At 35.8% G+C, this 16235-nt stretch overlaps 1 protein-coding gene across 1 annotated transcript; it reads left to right on the top strand.

The window, feature by feature from the left end:
* The first annotated feature begins 684 nt into the window (after nucleotides 1-684).
* Nucleotides 685-3033, top strand: LOC137709760 (NEP1-interacting protein 1). The gene is made up of 5 exons (XM_068448745.2): nucleotides 685-1422; nucleotides 1940-2118; nucleotides 2271-2354; nucleotides 2468-2635; nucleotides 2746-3033. The coding sequence occupies exons 1-5, from the start codon at nucleotides 1263-1265 to the stop codon at nucleotides 2866-2868; spliced, it is 714 nt and encodes a 237-aa protein (XP_068304846.2). The 5' UTR covers nucleotides 685-1262; the 3' UTR covers nucleotides 2869-3033.
* Nucleotides 3034-16235: the final 13202 nt, after the last annotated feature.

Here is a 16235-nt window from a genome sequence, read left to right as displayed (position 1 = left end):
GTTTGATTCATATTTGAATCCGATTGCACTTAGTTCGGATTTTCTTGTTTGCTTTTCTCTTTCGCATAAGTTCACTGCCGGAGACTGGTAACATCTTTATTTTATTTTGGCTGTTTGTAGAGTAGTTCAGTTGTTTATGAAATATTTTGGCTGTTTGTACATGTACAAGTTTGAATTGTTTGAATTTTAACGCATATTTGTTTAATAACGAACATTTTTAGCTCACCTTGTAAAATTTTTTTTTAAGCTAGAGGATACTTTGAAAAATACAATACTAATTTTCTTTATTTATAAAAATTTATCCCCCCTATATCCAATTAGGGAAATCACTCTTCCCCCACCCACCCTAGCTCTTCCCACCTGTACAAAACGAATATAATACATTTAGTTTCAACATTCCTCAATCTGCCACGTCTTTTGGTTGTCTGCAATTGAATCTAAAATAATATTAAGTTAAAAACGCACCTATGTGTTGTCCCCATGTTGAGGTGGCAGGCAGGACTTATCGGCAACATACCATATAAGGCAAAACGTATTAACCAAAGCAACCCAATTAAACCTAAATATTTAATAACGTTTAAAGAATAATAATAAAAAAATTTATTGCAAGAAGAAGAAGATATTTTCGTTGCCTTTTGCGTACCCTGTGGATTTAAACCAACCTCAGCGGTGGCCAATCAAACTGTCACCAAAGCATACAAAAACCCAACCCCACACCCTTGACTCACTCTCTCTCTCCTCCCTTTCTCTCTCTTGGTTGAAAAATGGGTGATGGAAAATTAAAAATCAATTTGCAGGTGACGGGTTTTGTGGGACGATTTTACAGCCTGAACAACTTGATCATTTATCAAAGCAGAGGCTTCTTAATATCGGGTCTCTCTCCCTCTCTCCTCTCTCACATGTATTTTCTGATACCAAAATTACCAGTCTTTTTCTACAAAGCCTATATTTGCTTTTATCCACGAGCAAATATAGCTGTAACGGAAGAAAAACAGAGCTTAATAAACTAGAGAGAGAAAGCGATAGAGAGAGAAGCAGAGAGAGATTTTTGTCAAAGAAAAAAAAAAGAGCTTTAAATGCGAGCTGGTCGATGTGGTTTTCTCTTCTTCACCTATCCATCCATCCCTCTTTCCTTTATATATATACTCATGTGCAGGGAGATATTCATAGTTTAAAAAGGGTTTTAAATTCATATATTTTTGCTTTAAGATCAACTAACATCCAGCTACAAACCCAAAAGCCTTCTTCTTCTATAAACGCAAATGGCAATGGATTTTATTGCGCACCCATCTCGTTTTTCTCCTTCCTGTTCCTTTTCGTTGGGTAATTTCATCGAACGGGTCAAGGATTTCTGCAACTTCGCCGTCTCTGCGGTTCTGGGGAACGTTTTCTCTGCGATCTTCACCTTCTTCTTTGCATTAGGTTTGTTTTATTTTCTGTTTTCTGAATTGGGTTCTGCTTGTTCATTGAAAGTTGTTGTCTTTCTTTTGCTATTGCATTGAAGGGTGGAAATTTTGCAATGAATTGGATTTTGGCTCTTGGAATTAATAATTTCTGCAGGAAAAATCATTTGGGTTTCTGTATCTGTGACAGAGGAAATGAATCCAATAATTGCATGTATTTGGATTCCTGAATTTTGTGGGGAGAATTGAATTGAGTTGAATTTCATATGCCATTGTTTTGTTAAATTCTGGCTCCAATCAAAGTTAATAATTTTACTTGATGACAAAACGGTTTTATTTTGGGAAAGTTTGTTCATCAATATTTGTGTATTTGTGTATTTATGTCTGGATCCTTGGAACATAGCGCGTTTTCGAAACTATGAACTGTATGTTATATTGTCCTTTTGGGAACATGCGATAAAATTGGAACGATACAGAGGAGAATTGTATGTTATGTTAAGATTCTCACTCAATGAAATGGTAATTTTTGTGTGCAGTGGGCACCGTGTTAGGAGCAATGACTGGAGCTTTGATAGGGCAAGAAACTGAGAGTGGGTTTGTGAGAGGAGCTGCAGTTGGAGCAATATCAGGAGCTGTTTTTTCAATTGAAGTGTTTGAATCTTCCCTTATTCTTTGGCAATCAGATGAATCAGGAATTGGGTGTCTTCTTTATTTGGTGAGCAATTAAGATTTTGGGGACCCCATTATTTATATGGTTAGGTGGTCACCGTTCAATTGCCGCAAATGTTTGGTTTATTAGAATATTAAGTAGCAAATGCCATTATTACGGGTGCCTAATTCGTGTTTCGTGTAATCTATTCTATGCAGATTGACGTCATTGCTAGTCTCCTAAGCGGTAGATTAGTCCGCGAGCGGATTGGCCCCGCCATGTTAAGTGCAGTGCAAAGTCAGGTAATATCAATGCTTAGATGCTAGTCTTATGTGAGGCAACATAAACTCCAAGAGGCCCATTCATGAGCTTGCTAATTACTAATTTACTAGTCGTCCTGCTGTGCTTTAACCAGATGGGTGATGTGGAATCAAGCTTTGACGAGATCCCCAACATCTTCGACACTGGCGGCTCCAAAGGGTTGACCGGAGATTCAGTTGAAAAGATCCCAAAGATCAAAATCACCTGCCACAACAACGTGGATGCTTCTGGGGAGAAAGTCTCCTGTTCAGTTTGCCTTCAGGTAAAAAAAAAAAAAATCTTAAAAAACCGTCTTTCGCTCACAAGCGAGAGAATTCGTCTCAGTTTCGAACTTTTAGCTATTGACATCGTGATTTTTTTTTACATGATCAGGATTTTCAGCTTGGAGAGACAGTAAGAAGTTTGCCACACTGCCATCACATGTTTCACTTGCCTTGTATAGATAAGTGGCTCCTAAGGCATGGCTCATGCCCTCTCTGCAGAAGGGATCTGTGAACCTGATGATCTTCCTGTAAATTACCAAATGAGTAAAAAGTTGTTTATTGAATTATACAAATTTTGTACCCTTTTCATCTGTACCGTCATTCACCAGGCTGCTCCAGTAGCTTCATGCTACATTGTGAATTCATGTATAAAAATTTTGATTGTGGTAGTTTTAAACCTTTTCATTGCACAGAATCCCCTCCCTTTAACTGTTTTACAGCACTCCTTAGGCACTGCAAGGACATTGTCGTAATCCTACTTTTTGTACTCGCAAGACAGACATGGGATTTTTACGGTGTCTTGGAGTATGAGATACTCCTGGTTTTTTAAACGTAAGATCTTGGAAAAAGCTCGGAGAATCCTATGCTCTGGAACGCCACACAAAATTTTGCCCATTTATAAGGGTCTGTATGACTTTGAGTTGAATTAGGAATTTTCAATTGCAATGCCAGATTTGTCTGCACAAGTAAAGATGTCAATAACTATTTTAGCATGGTCTCACCTGTTGTGCATGCCACCATGCCTCCCCTTACAAGGATAAGTCCTTTTTTAGGTCAAACATTATCATGCGAGGGGAGATTCGAATACATGATTTCGTGTGCAAGAGCAAACGCTTTTAATTATATGAGTTACAAATTTTTCGCTCTGCAAAGATGAGTTAAAAGTTATCTTTTCCATAATCCCACTTTAATCCACAGAGCAATTGGGCTTAACTTTCCATTAACATAATGCGTAACCCAATAATTTCTCTTCTGGTGCAACTGATTGAGTATTAGTTGGCTCCAACAATTGACATATTTTGGTGTAAATTTTGCTGACGAAGTTTTCTCATCAGGTAGGTAGGAACTTTATATCACTCTAGAAAACATTTTTCTTTTAAATATGGTTGTGTTTTTTTCATGTGTATGTTGTGTTTTCTTTTCTTTCCAAGCCATTTTTTCAAGAACTAAATAAAAAAGCCATTTGTGTGTCTATATGGTGTCCCGAAAAGAATAACTTATGATTTTAGGGAAGTCACTTTCTCACGTATTTTGTTTCTTTTAGTTTTGATATTTGAATTGAATAAATCAAAGTATGATTAAATACCATAAGTAAACAGGAGTTTTCAGATGGAGAAAATTGTGCCATGATTTTTTCATCATTGACTATAATGGCATGAAACAACATAAATACGAATTAAGTCCGCTTAGCATCTACAGTTTACTGTGTTGGGCGGCCATATCATATCCATGCCGCCCAATCACAAGTGTAGCAATGTGTCGATCTTACTTCATTATTACTACATGGGATTTGATATCCACACACCTTTTTTTACTTCTCACACCATTCTAATTTTCGGCCGTCGGATCGTATGAATTAAAAAAGATTAACGAACAGAAATTAACAAAGGGTGTATAAGAAGTAAAAAAGGGTGTGCGGATCCGCACACCCCTTACTACATGACATCAACAAGAATATATGATGTTTCTATGGCCTTTTATGGAATTGCCCTGTGCAATGTAACAAGCAATGACAAACTTTCTAACCAAACAAAGTAGGTAAAATCTCTTCCTGTTTTTCTACGGTTATCAGATTTTCATTCTTATTCTTGCAAGACTGGAATGAAGTCCGACTCAAGTCACTTGTGAAGAATATATCGTACCTGTAAATTATTAAACAAGCAGACCAAATCTTAAAAGTAACCTTGTCATCGGAATCGGATCCCCTCCGAACCTAATAAAGCTGAGCCTGCTGGGCAAGGGATCCGGACCGTTGAAATTTGATCTAACAGCTACAAACAGAGCCCTCTAAAGTTATAATAATTGTAACCGTTTGATCAAATTTCAACGGCCCGGATCCCTTACTCAGCAGGCTCAGTTTATTTGGGCCCGTAAGGGATCCGGTTCCCTTGTCATCTACCACTAATAAGATAAGGAAATTAAATTAAGCAAAAGAGATTCCTCGGATTGTTCAAATAAATAATAATAATCCAGATAGTGCTCATTTTAGACGCTTGTTTTATTTTATTTATTTGAGTGTAGTATGGATATCAAATAAATTTGTTTATAGTAGTTTGAATGAGTGTGATATTTATATTAATGCTACACTAGTTTAAGTTCAGTAATTGTTGGAGTCACACTTAAAAACCTAGTAGTTTACACTCAAATATTCCTACCGACTGTAAAAATACGATTCCAATACAAGCTCAATACATTAGTAATTTCGGCCCGCTGTAAAAAGCTTAAGGGAGAGATTCTTGAGCGCCACATAAGTGTATTCTCATGAATAATAAACGATCATCACATAAACATATTACGTGATCAAAATTATAAACATATAAGAATGTATATCGGTTGTAGATTAGAATCTCGGCGCATAAAAAACATTAAAGCAAACACAAAATATCTTGTAGCGAACATCCATTGAGCTGCTCCATTGCCTAACCCCATAACATAAATAAATAGAGTATTACTAGTACAAGAGAGTCATAACTTAAGAACTTCAGCTACCACATGAATAATTTAGAACTCTCAAATAAAACGTGCGGGCCATAACCATATTATTATATTGTAGACCTATCATCTGTGGTAGCTTTAATTTCTAACACTATGCATCTCTCATCTTTGCAAGTACAAAACTTTAGTAATAGTAGTTAACAACATCGGATGATTTGGTTTTAGGAATTAGGTTTTATATGCAAAATTACAATGAGTTGGACAGATTTATCTATATGTGTGCGTGTGTGTCATTTTCTTATTTTTTTTTCAAATCAAACTTGAGATATCTTCCATACAACTAAGTTGTTATAACTACTACGTACAAAATTGTTGACATGTTTACTTTACATGAGTAACGGACCGAGAAACTTAGAAATATGAGAAGTAAAGAACAAGATTTGGATCAATTAATCCCCTTTAATTGATCTGATTTTAACTTTTAAGTATCAATACGAATTTTAAAAATAAACTCACATTTTTTTAGTTATATATGTGTTAATAAACACATAAGAGGTTAAGAATTAAAATGATTTATACATCAGTTTTGATAAACATATAAAACTCAAGAGTCAAAATTTCATGTAAAAGTAATGTGATAATAGTTTGTCAATATTTTGATGTATGACTTATAATAACGTCCTATTCTTGGTAGCTTCACAGTTAAGGTATTTTTTTGTTTATATTTTCTTGTGGATACATACTTTTTGTTGGAAGCTAAACAGCTCCTGGAGTCGAGGGATCAAAGGCAGCAAGGAGCTCTCGAGCATGGCTGTTGTCTGAATCGAAGAAGAAAGAAGAAATGAAGGGTTAAAGCCTTCAACGGTTAGTTCTTTGTTTAAATGTATGTGTGAGTGTGTGAGTGACAAGTGTTCAGTCCAGATTAGATCGCTTAAAACCCAAATGAAGGGCTAGGATTTAATCTGGAGTAGTAAGGATGTAAGAGTTGTTTAAGTCTCTTGTCAATCACTCCCTTAAGGAAGTATGGGTCTTGGCAATGCACCATACCCGACAAGATTTCCTCTACTTAATAAAACACACTCCAAAAGTCCTATCCATCCTCTGCCATTCTAACCCTAAGAAACTAATCCAAACAATCAACCAAAAACAAACCAAAACAAACAAACTTTATCATGGCCTTAGAGCTTAGTTTCTGATCTTACAACTTTCTGGGTGTAATCTATGCAAGTTGAGATCTTTGGGAGCACCTACGTAGTGTCCTCAACAACAACAACCAATAAACAACCTTGAAAATGAAGGGATCCAGTAGTAGCAGTGAGCTAAAAGCTTTAGTCTTTGATGGGGAGAACTATGACTTTTGACGAATAAGAATGACAACCATTTTCAAGTCCTATGATCTATGGGATATGGTTCAATACAGGTATGAACTACCTGAGATGGAGGTTGATGCTCTAAAAGAGGACCTCACAGAAACACAACTCAAAACACTGAAGCAGAACCAGATGGAGGATGCTAGAGCACTTGGAATCATCCAATGTGCTATCTCAGACACCATTTTCCTGAGGATAACAAATGAAGAGAGTGCAAAGGGAGCTTGGGAAGTTTTACAAAAGTAAAAAAGATAAAACTTCAATCCCTTAGAAGAGATTTCGAGCATACAAGAATGATGGAGAATGAGCTGTTAAAAAGACTACTTTACTGGGCTATTTGATGTTGTAAACAAGATGAAAACATATGGTGATGAATTGCCTAATGAAAGAATTGTCCAGAAAATGTTGATTAGTTTGACTAAACCTTATGATTCAATAGTGAGTGTCATTGAAGAAACTAAAGACACCGAAACTCTTAGTGTACAAGATGTGATGGCATCTTTAAGAGCTTTTAACCAAAGGCTTAAGATGCATGCTGATTTTGCACCTGAGAAAGCTTTTCAATCACTCAATGTTGGATCTAGTAGTCAAGCTAGTGCAAGCAAACAAAAACCACAACAAAAGGGTAAGAACAAGAAATGGGAAGGAAAAGGGTATCAAAACTCTAGACCTAACCAAGGCAGCTACTCAAATGAAGGTTTAAGAACCAAGCAGCAATGCAAGCACTGTGACAAATTCCATCTTGGAGAGTGTTGGTTCAAGGACAAGCCTAAGTGCCACAAATGCAACAGGTTCGGGCAAATCATGAAAGATTGCAGATCAAAGAATGTGTAGCAAGTGAACTTTGCAAATCAAGTGGAAGAAGAAGCAAATGTGTTTTGTGATTTCAATGCAAAAGTGGAGAAAAACAATGAAATGTGGTGGTACATTGACAGTGGCTGCAGCAATCACATGGTTGCACATAAGTCATTACTCATTGATATTGACACAAACTTCACTGGAAAAGTGAAAATGGGAGATAGAAACATTGTCAAAGCCAATGGAAGAGGAACTCTGGTCATTAACACCAAGAAAAGAAGAAGATGCATAAGGGAGGTGATGCTAGTGCCTGGATTGGATGATAATTTACTTAGTGTAGGTCAAATGATGGAGCATAACTATTTCCTACTCTTTGGGGGAACTGTGGTCGAGATTTATGATGATAGGTCCCTATCAAACTTAGTGACTAGAGTGGAAGTGAAAAACAGAAGCTTTCCACTTATGCTGAAGTACCCAGAGAGAGTGGCAAGGAAAGCAAGTGTGACAGGTTCTATGAAGCTATGGCACAAGAGGCTTAGTCATTTAAACATGCCAAGCTTACAAAATCTGCAAAAGCATGAAATGGTGCAAGGTATACCAAAGATGGATCAATGCAATGAAACCTGTGAAGGGTATGTGTTTGGCAAGCATCACAGAGATCCATTTGAAGCTGGAAAAGCTTGGAGGGCAACAAAACCACTCGAATTGATTCACACGGATGTGTGTGGACCAATGTAAACAACAATAATCAGTGGAAACAGGTATTTCCTAACCTTCATTGATGACTACTCACATATGTGTTGGGTGTATTTCATGAGGTTTAAGTTTGAGGTATTCACAGTATTCAAGAAGTTCAAGGCAACGGTGGAATTGCAAAGTGGATACCAAATCAAAAGACTGAAAAGTGATAGGGGAGGTGAGTACAACTCACATAAGTTCAATGCATTCTATGAAGATGTGGGGCTGAAAAAGCAACTCATTGTGGCATATTCACCACAACAGAATGAGATTGCAAAAAGGAAGAATAAGACTATAGTCGAAATGGCTAAGTCTATGATGCATGAGAAGGATAAGCCCTATACATTTTGGGGTGAAGCTATGAACACCTCAGTGTACCTATTGAATAGATGCCCTACTAAAGCACTAGATAAGAAGACACCATTTAAAGTGTTCAGTGGAAGGAAGCCTTCTGTGAAACATCTGAGAGTGTTTGGCTTAATGTGCTACACCTATATTCCTCAACAACTAAGGCAGAAGTTGGAGAAATCAAGTAATAAAGGTGTTTTCGTGGGTTATGGAACCAGTGAGAAAGGGTACAGAGTTTACAATCTGTCAACTCAGAAGATAATCATATCAAGGGGTGTTATCTTTGATGAAGACTCAACATAGAACTGGGAAACAATGGTAGAAGAGAAGGACAGTGTCTTTCGACAACTTAACCTCAACAAAAGGTAAACAAATGAGCTTATGGAGACCTCAGTTTAAGAAAAATTCACAGAAAACAGTGACATACAAAGGACTGCACAGCAAGCAAGCATGAGTCCACAACCAAGTCAATCACAGATAACAACTCCAAGTTTAACTCCAGTGAGGTTGAGAAGCTTGGATGAGATCTATGCTACATGTAAATATTGTGTAGTGAAACCAAAAACATATGAAAAAGCTGAGGAAAAACAAAGCTTGGAAGAAAGCAATGAAGGAAAAACTTGAAATTATTGAGAAGAATGACACTTGGGAACTTGTAAATCAACCAAGTGGCAAACTTGTGATTAGTGAAATGGGTTTACAAAGTCAAGCTCAACCTAGATGGCTATGTGCAGAAGAACAAGGTAAGATTGGTAGCCTTAGCTACTCACAGAAGCCTGGTGTAGACTTCAATGAAACCTTTGCTCCAGAAGCAAGGTTAGACACCATAAGGACCTTGATAGCCCTAGCAGCCAAGAAGGGTTGGAAGTTGTATCAATTGGATGTCAAATCCGCATTTCTAAATGAAGTGCTAGAGGATAAGGTGTTTGTGGAACAACCTCAAGGGTTCACAAGTCAAAAGTTTCCAGAGAAGGTGTACAAACTAAGGAAGGCTCTCTATGGCCTAAAGCAAGCTCCAAGAGCTTGGTACAGTGAGATTGATTCCTATTTCACTGATAAAGGATTTCAGAAAAGTCTTAGTGAAGCTATAATCTACACCAAGACAGAAAGCAACAACAAGACCCGCATTGTTTCAATCTATGTGGATGATGTTGTCTACACTAGAAATGATGCTGCAATGTTTGAAGCGTTCAAGGAAGAGATGATGAAAGGGTATGAAATGACTGACCTAGGCCTCTTGCATCATTTTCTTGGCATTGGGGTAATTCAAGAAGCAAGTAGCATCTTCATTCATCAAAGGAAGTATGCTAAAACTTTGCTTGAAAAGTTTGGATTGAAGGGATGCAAACCAGTCTCTACACCCCTAATTGCAAATGAGAAGCTTAAGAAGGATGATGGAAGTAAACCTGCAGATGCTAGTCTCTACAAAAGCATTGTTGGCAGTCTATTGTACTTAACTTCAACAAGGCAGGACCTAATGTTCTCAGCAAGTCTACTTTCTAGGTTTATGCAGAATCTTAACAAGATACATATAGGGACATCAAAGAGAGTTCTAAGAAATGTGCAAGGAATACTTGATTATGGGATCAAGTATGAAATGGAGAAGTTAACTATCTGAATTGGATTTTGTGACAGTGATTAGGGTGGCAGTGAAGATGATAGCAGAAGCATATCGGGCAATGCTTTCACTGTGAAGCAACAAAGTGTTGCACTGTCCACAGCCGAAGCAGAGTATGTGAGTGTATCAAAAGCTACAGCTCAAGCTATTTGGCTAAGGTTCATACTTAAAGACTTTGGGGAATTACAGGTTGATGCCACACCCCTTCTGTGTGACAACACCTTTACAATTGCCATGATAAAAAAACCCAGTATTTCATCAAAGAACAAAGCATATCAAAAGAAGATATCATTTCATCAGAGAGGCATTGCAAGACAACACAATCAAGCTAATCTATTGTAGCACAGAAGATTAGATTGCATACATTTTCACAAAAGCATTACTGAATGAGAGATTCAATTACCTGAGGGGATTGCTTGGAATGACTCCCATAAGCAGTTTAGAAGGGAGTGTTGGAAGCTAAACAGCTCCTAAAGTTGAGGGATCAAAGGCAACAAGGAGCTCCTGAGCATGGTTGTTGTCTGCATCGATGAAGAAAGAAGAAATGAAGGGTTAAAGCCTCCAACAGCTAGTTCTTTGTTTGAATGTATGTGTGAGTGTGTAAGTGACATGTGTAACTCCAGATTAGATCGCTTAAAACCTAAATGAAGGGCTAGGATTTAAACTGGAGTAGTAAGGATGTAAGAGTTGTTTAAGTCTTTCGTCAATCACTCCCTTAAGGAAGTATGGGTCTTGGCAATGCACCATACCCTACAAGATTTCCTCTACTTAATGAAGTTATGGCTGCTGCATTTTGCACAGCCTTGAAACCGTAAAACACACTCCAAAAGTCCTCTCCATTCTTTGCCATTCTAACCATAAGAAACTAATCCAAACAATCAACCAAAAACACACCAAAACAAACCAACTTGATCACTTTTGGCTTTTTCAAGTAAACTTCTCTTTTCTTTTGCCTTGTGAAATGAATGCGACTACCTAGCCAGCTACCTGCGTATTTTTTGGTCCAACACAGAGAGAGAGAGAGAGAGAGAGAGAGAGAGAGAGAGAGCTGCCACCTCAGGTGAGAAATCACGCTCACACACGTCTGATGCATGCATATATCACCTTCAACATTTCCCAACATTTCTTTTTTGTGTTTTAGTTTTATTCTGCGGTTATATTTTCTGCGTTCTTTTGTTCGAGGCATTGTGTGGATGATTTGTTGAACCATGTGATCTTCTCACATGCTGTGCCCTTTTTCCAGCTTTTTGTAAAATCATGATCACCTGCAGAAAGCCATGGCCTCAAAGTAATTCACGTGAAGCATATAATTCCAAATGATTGATCTTAGGACTTCATGCAAGCAGGGAAAGGGAATTAATCCACTTTCATTTGACGAACTGTTCCGTCTATTGATTAACGAATAACGAAGAAAACAGCACCACTCACTCTCGTCAACTAGCTTTCTTAAAACAGAAACCTCGAATGCATGCAATTATAACTTTGCTTGGAACAGCATCAAGTGGGGTGCTTGATATATATGACGGCTCAAGAAAGTCCAAGGCCTTGTCCGGTGTCTAAGATTTGATTCGAGTATTTAAGGTATCTAATAAAAAGAAATGAAAAATTGTTTTAAACTTGAAGGTAAAAGATGAACTACTTATTAAGGAAACTTATTCATTTCAACTTCACAAGAAATGGTAGAATTACTAAAGACAAATAAGTTTATTTTTCATGTTTAATCTCTTAATATTCTCAAAAAAAAAAAAAAAAAAAAAAAAAAAAAATCAGTCTCATATATCTTCAGTATACCTTGAATTTTATTTGTTACCCAATCCATTCTAAATCCTAGACATCATATGAATTGTCTCCAGTAAGCAAGAGATGAAGAGGGTCTAAACCACAATGAAGAGCTCTAAGACTATTGATTTATATAGGCACTAGTAAAAAAAAAAACTCTTGCGTGACGAAATTTTGCAAGACAAAACACATATCGTCGCCCAAAGTGACTTTGCGCGATGAAACAACATCGTCGCGCAAAATTGCGCGACGAAAAACACATTGTCGAGCAAAGTGACTTTGCGCGACAAAACTTTAAACGTCGTCGCGCAAAGTCTTTACAAAAAATAAATAAAATAAAAAAATTATTTTATTAAATCTTTGCGTGACGTAATTCAAATATTTCGTCGCCTAAACCAATTTATTTTCGTTTTTTATTATTTTGTATGTATAACACTTAAGAAATTGAACGGTGTATATATATATATATATATTAAGTAGTTTTAAATTTATTATTGTAGTTCGGATTGAGTTTTTATTTTGTACATATAACACTTAAGAAATTGAAATTGAAGGGTATATATATATATTAAGTAGCTTTAAATTTATTATTTTAGTTCGGATCGGGTTTTTGTTAGAAAAATATATTATTGTAGTTCAGATTGGATTTTTGTTAGAAAATATATTTTAAATTGACGATCGAATTAGTTCATTATATTCATATAGGGTCAAGGAGTGTAGCTGTAAAAAATCATCAAAGTCGGAGTTGAAATAACGGTTAAATCGTGATTTTTCGTTTATAACCGTTGAAAAGTTTTGTCACATTCCTTGATCTGTGAATGTTTGTTTTTTTGTGATTTTTGTTGTGTATGATCTCAAAGTATTTACAAACAAGTTTGACGGTTGGATCGTTGAAATTAGTTTCGTAGAATGTGTATCCCATCAAAACAATATATTCACTAACACTTACGAGTTTATTTATACTTTCATTGAGTATAACATAAGATTTTGTGGTACCCACTAATGTAAATATTTTAAATTGAAGATCGTATTTAGTCATTGTATTCATATAAGGTCAAGGAGCGTAGCTGTAAAAAAATCATCAAAATCGGAGTTAAAATAACCGTTAAATTGTGATTTTTCGTTTATAACCGTCGAAAAGTTTTGTCCCGTTACTTGATCTCTGAATGTTTTTTTTTGCGATTTTTGGCGTATGCGATCTCGAAGTATATACAAACAAGTTGGACGATTGGATCGTTGAAACTAGTTTCATAAAATGCATATCCCATCAAAATAATAGATTCACTAACACTTGGAGTTTATTTATACTTTCATTAGTGTAAATATTTTAAATTAAAGATTGAATTCATTCATTGTATTCATATAGGGTCAATGAGTGTAGCTGTAAAAAATCATCAAAATCGGAGTTAAAATAACCATTAAATCATGATTTTTCGTTCATAACCGTCGAAAACTTTTGTCCCGTTACTTGATCTTTGAATGTTTTTTTTTTTTGTGATTTTTGGTGTATGCGATCTCGAAGTATACACAAACAAGTTTCACGGTTGGATCGTTGAAACTAGTTTCATAGAATGCGCATCCTATCAAAACAATAGATTAACTGAAACTTAGAGTTTATTTATACTTTCATTAAGTATAACTTAAGATTTTGTGGTATCCATTAGTGTAAATATTTTAAATTGAAGATCAAACTCATTCATTGTATTCATATAGGATCAAGGAGTGCAGCTGTAAAAAATCATCAAAATCGGAGTTAAAATAACCGTTAAATCGTGATTTTTCGTTTATTCATATAAGTGTAGCTATATATATGCGTCACACAAACCAATTTATTTATTTTTATTTTATTTTATATTATAAATTTTAAAATATAGTTTTTCAGTTTTTATTATTTTTAAAAAAATTTGCACAACGAATATCAATATTTCGTTGCCTAACCATTATTTACTTATTTTTATATTTTATATTGTTACAGTAAATTATTTTTTTATTTTTTTTAATATCTTTGCGAGACGAATACACATTTGGTCGCCTAAACATTATTTATTTTAATTTATTTATATTTTAAATTGTAAAATAAAATTATTTTCTTTTTTATTATTTATAAAAATTATTTTTATAAATTTTGCGCGATGAACCAATATTTCGTCGCACATAATTCTTAAATTTGGACAAGAGCCAAAAATAGGACGCGGGAATTTTTTTTAAGACTTTGTATGACCAATTTTTTATTGCGCAAAACTCTAAAAATTTGGGCGGGCACCAAAAATGGAATGCGGGAAATTTTTTGGGTAAAGTACAAAAAACTACCTCAACTATTGATCTCACGACACTTTCATACCTCATCTTTTTAAAATAACAATGTTATACCTAGGGGTGGTTCGGTATGGGATACCATACCAAAACTAGTATCCCGAATCCCAAACCGAAATTTTTCGGGACGGGAATTTGAAGACCAATCCCAAACCAAATTTTCGGGAATCCCGAAATATCTTCGGGATTTTGGGACAAATCGGGAATCCCAAATTGAAATATGAAATTATGAATTGTTCTTCAAATATATAATTCAAGAACACATTCATGAACTAGGAATTTCATTTCATTCACACTACCATTTAATTGAACATTGGCATGCTTGACTCTTTTTATCATAGTCAAAATTCAAATTAATTAAACTCTTTTTGCAATCTGTTGAGAGACAAAAGAATCAAGCCTTCTGAAATCATCAGCCATGGCAGCAGCAATAATAAAATCCACATGAATATCAAACAGAACATGAAAAATATGCAAGGTGTAGGGCATTCTAGGTTGCTGAGCATGAATTAGAAACTACTAGCATCAATTATAAAAGAATAATATATATGTATAAATATATATATATAATAATTAATATTATATATTTTCGGTTTGGTATGGGATTCCCGAAATATCGAGAAGGCAATCCCGAATCCCATACCGAAATTTTGGGATTGGTTCGGGATAGCATCCCGAAAATTTCGGGAATTTCGGTTTGGGAAATTTTTGGTTTGGGATCGGGATTTTTTCAGTTCGGTTCGGGATTTTCGGGAATTTTTTCCACCCCTAGTCATACCTCATCTTATGAATTTGTGCCAATGTCATAACTCTGTCAGCTTTTCTGTTAATTTCTCAGTTAAATGCTGACGTGGCTTAATTCGAGACCCACTTTCTATTAAAATATTATTAAAAAAACTAAAAAAAATCATTTAATATTTTTTAAATATTAAAATAATAAAGAAAAGTTTTTAAAAAAAACCAAACAAAACTTCCCCTCTACGCGCCCTCTCTCGTCTCCCCCATTTTCATCTCCCTTCCTCTTCTTCCTACCTGCTGCAACCCAGAAAAAAGAAAAGAAAAAAAAAAAGCAAAAGTTTGTCCCTTCCCTCCTTGCGCCTTCTCTCTTCTCCCCCATCTTCATCTTCTTTCCTCTTCTTCCCCTATATGCTGCAACCCAGAAAAAAGAAAAAAGAAAAAAAAAACAAACAAAACTTCCCCCCTGCGCGCTCCCTCTCTCTTCTCCCCCATCTTCATCTTATTTCTTCTTCTTCCCCCTATCTGCTGCAAACCAAAAAAAAAAAAAAAAAAAAAAAAAAAACCAATTGTCTTCCCCCACAACCAACCTTGCACCCACTTTCTTTCTTCCTCTACACACCCCACTCCTTAAATCCACACCCATTCCCCCCATTTTCTCCTCGCCCAGGCTCTCCATCCGTGGAATCGGCCTGGCGAATAGGATCTGGGGGGGTTTTTTTTTCTTCTTCTTCTTTTTCTTCTTCCTCCTCCTTCTTGTTCTTTCTGGGTTGCAGGGGGTTGGATTTGTTTTTGGGGGAGGGGGGCGGGGGAGACGAATTGGGTTGGGGTTTATTTTTTTATTTTTTTATTTTTTTATTCTTCTTCTTCTTCCTCCTCCTTCTTCTTCTTCTTCTTCTTCTTCTTCTTCTTCTTCTTCAGGAAGGGGGTTGATGGGTTTTCAAAATTTATTTATTTATTATTTTTTTTGGTTGAAGATTAAGCAGGGAAGAAGATTAAGATGGGGAGAGAGAGAAGAGGGGAGGGGGGGTGGAAGGGACGAAAGGTTTTGTTTTTTGTTCTTTAACTTTTCTTTATTATTTTAATATTTAAAATATTAAATTTTTTTTTTTAGTTTTTTTAATATTTTACTAGAAAGTGGGGTCTGGATCAAGCCACGTTAGCATTTAACTAATAAATTAACGGCTAGCTAACGGAAGGTATAAAATTGGCACAAATTTGTAAGATGAGATATGCCATTGTCAA

The sequence above is a fragment of the Pyrus communis genome, chromosome 15 (assembly GCF_041283825.1).
Source record: "Pyrus communis isolate YQ-2024b chromosome 15, ASM4128382v1, whole genome shotgun sequence".
Taxonomy (NCBI): Eukaryota; Viridiplantae; Streptophyta; class Magnoliopsida; order Rosales; family Rosaceae; genus Pyrus; species Pyrus communis.
This window is presented reverse-complemented; position numbering and strand designations above follow the sequence as displayed.

Coding starts and splice junctions, on each gene's coding strand:
- LOC137709760 (XM_068448745.2), top strand. CDS start 1,263: ATGGCAATGGATTTTATTGCGCACCCATCTCGTTTTTCTCCTTCCTGT. Junction 1,423..1,939: donor CACCTTCTTCTTTGCATTAG/GTTTGTTTTATT, acceptor TTTTGTGTGCAG/TGGGCACCGTGTTAGGAGCA. Junction 2,355..2,467: donor TAAGTGCAGTGCAAAGTCAG/GTAATATCAATG, acceptor TGCTTTAACCAG/ATGGGTGATGTGGAATCAAG.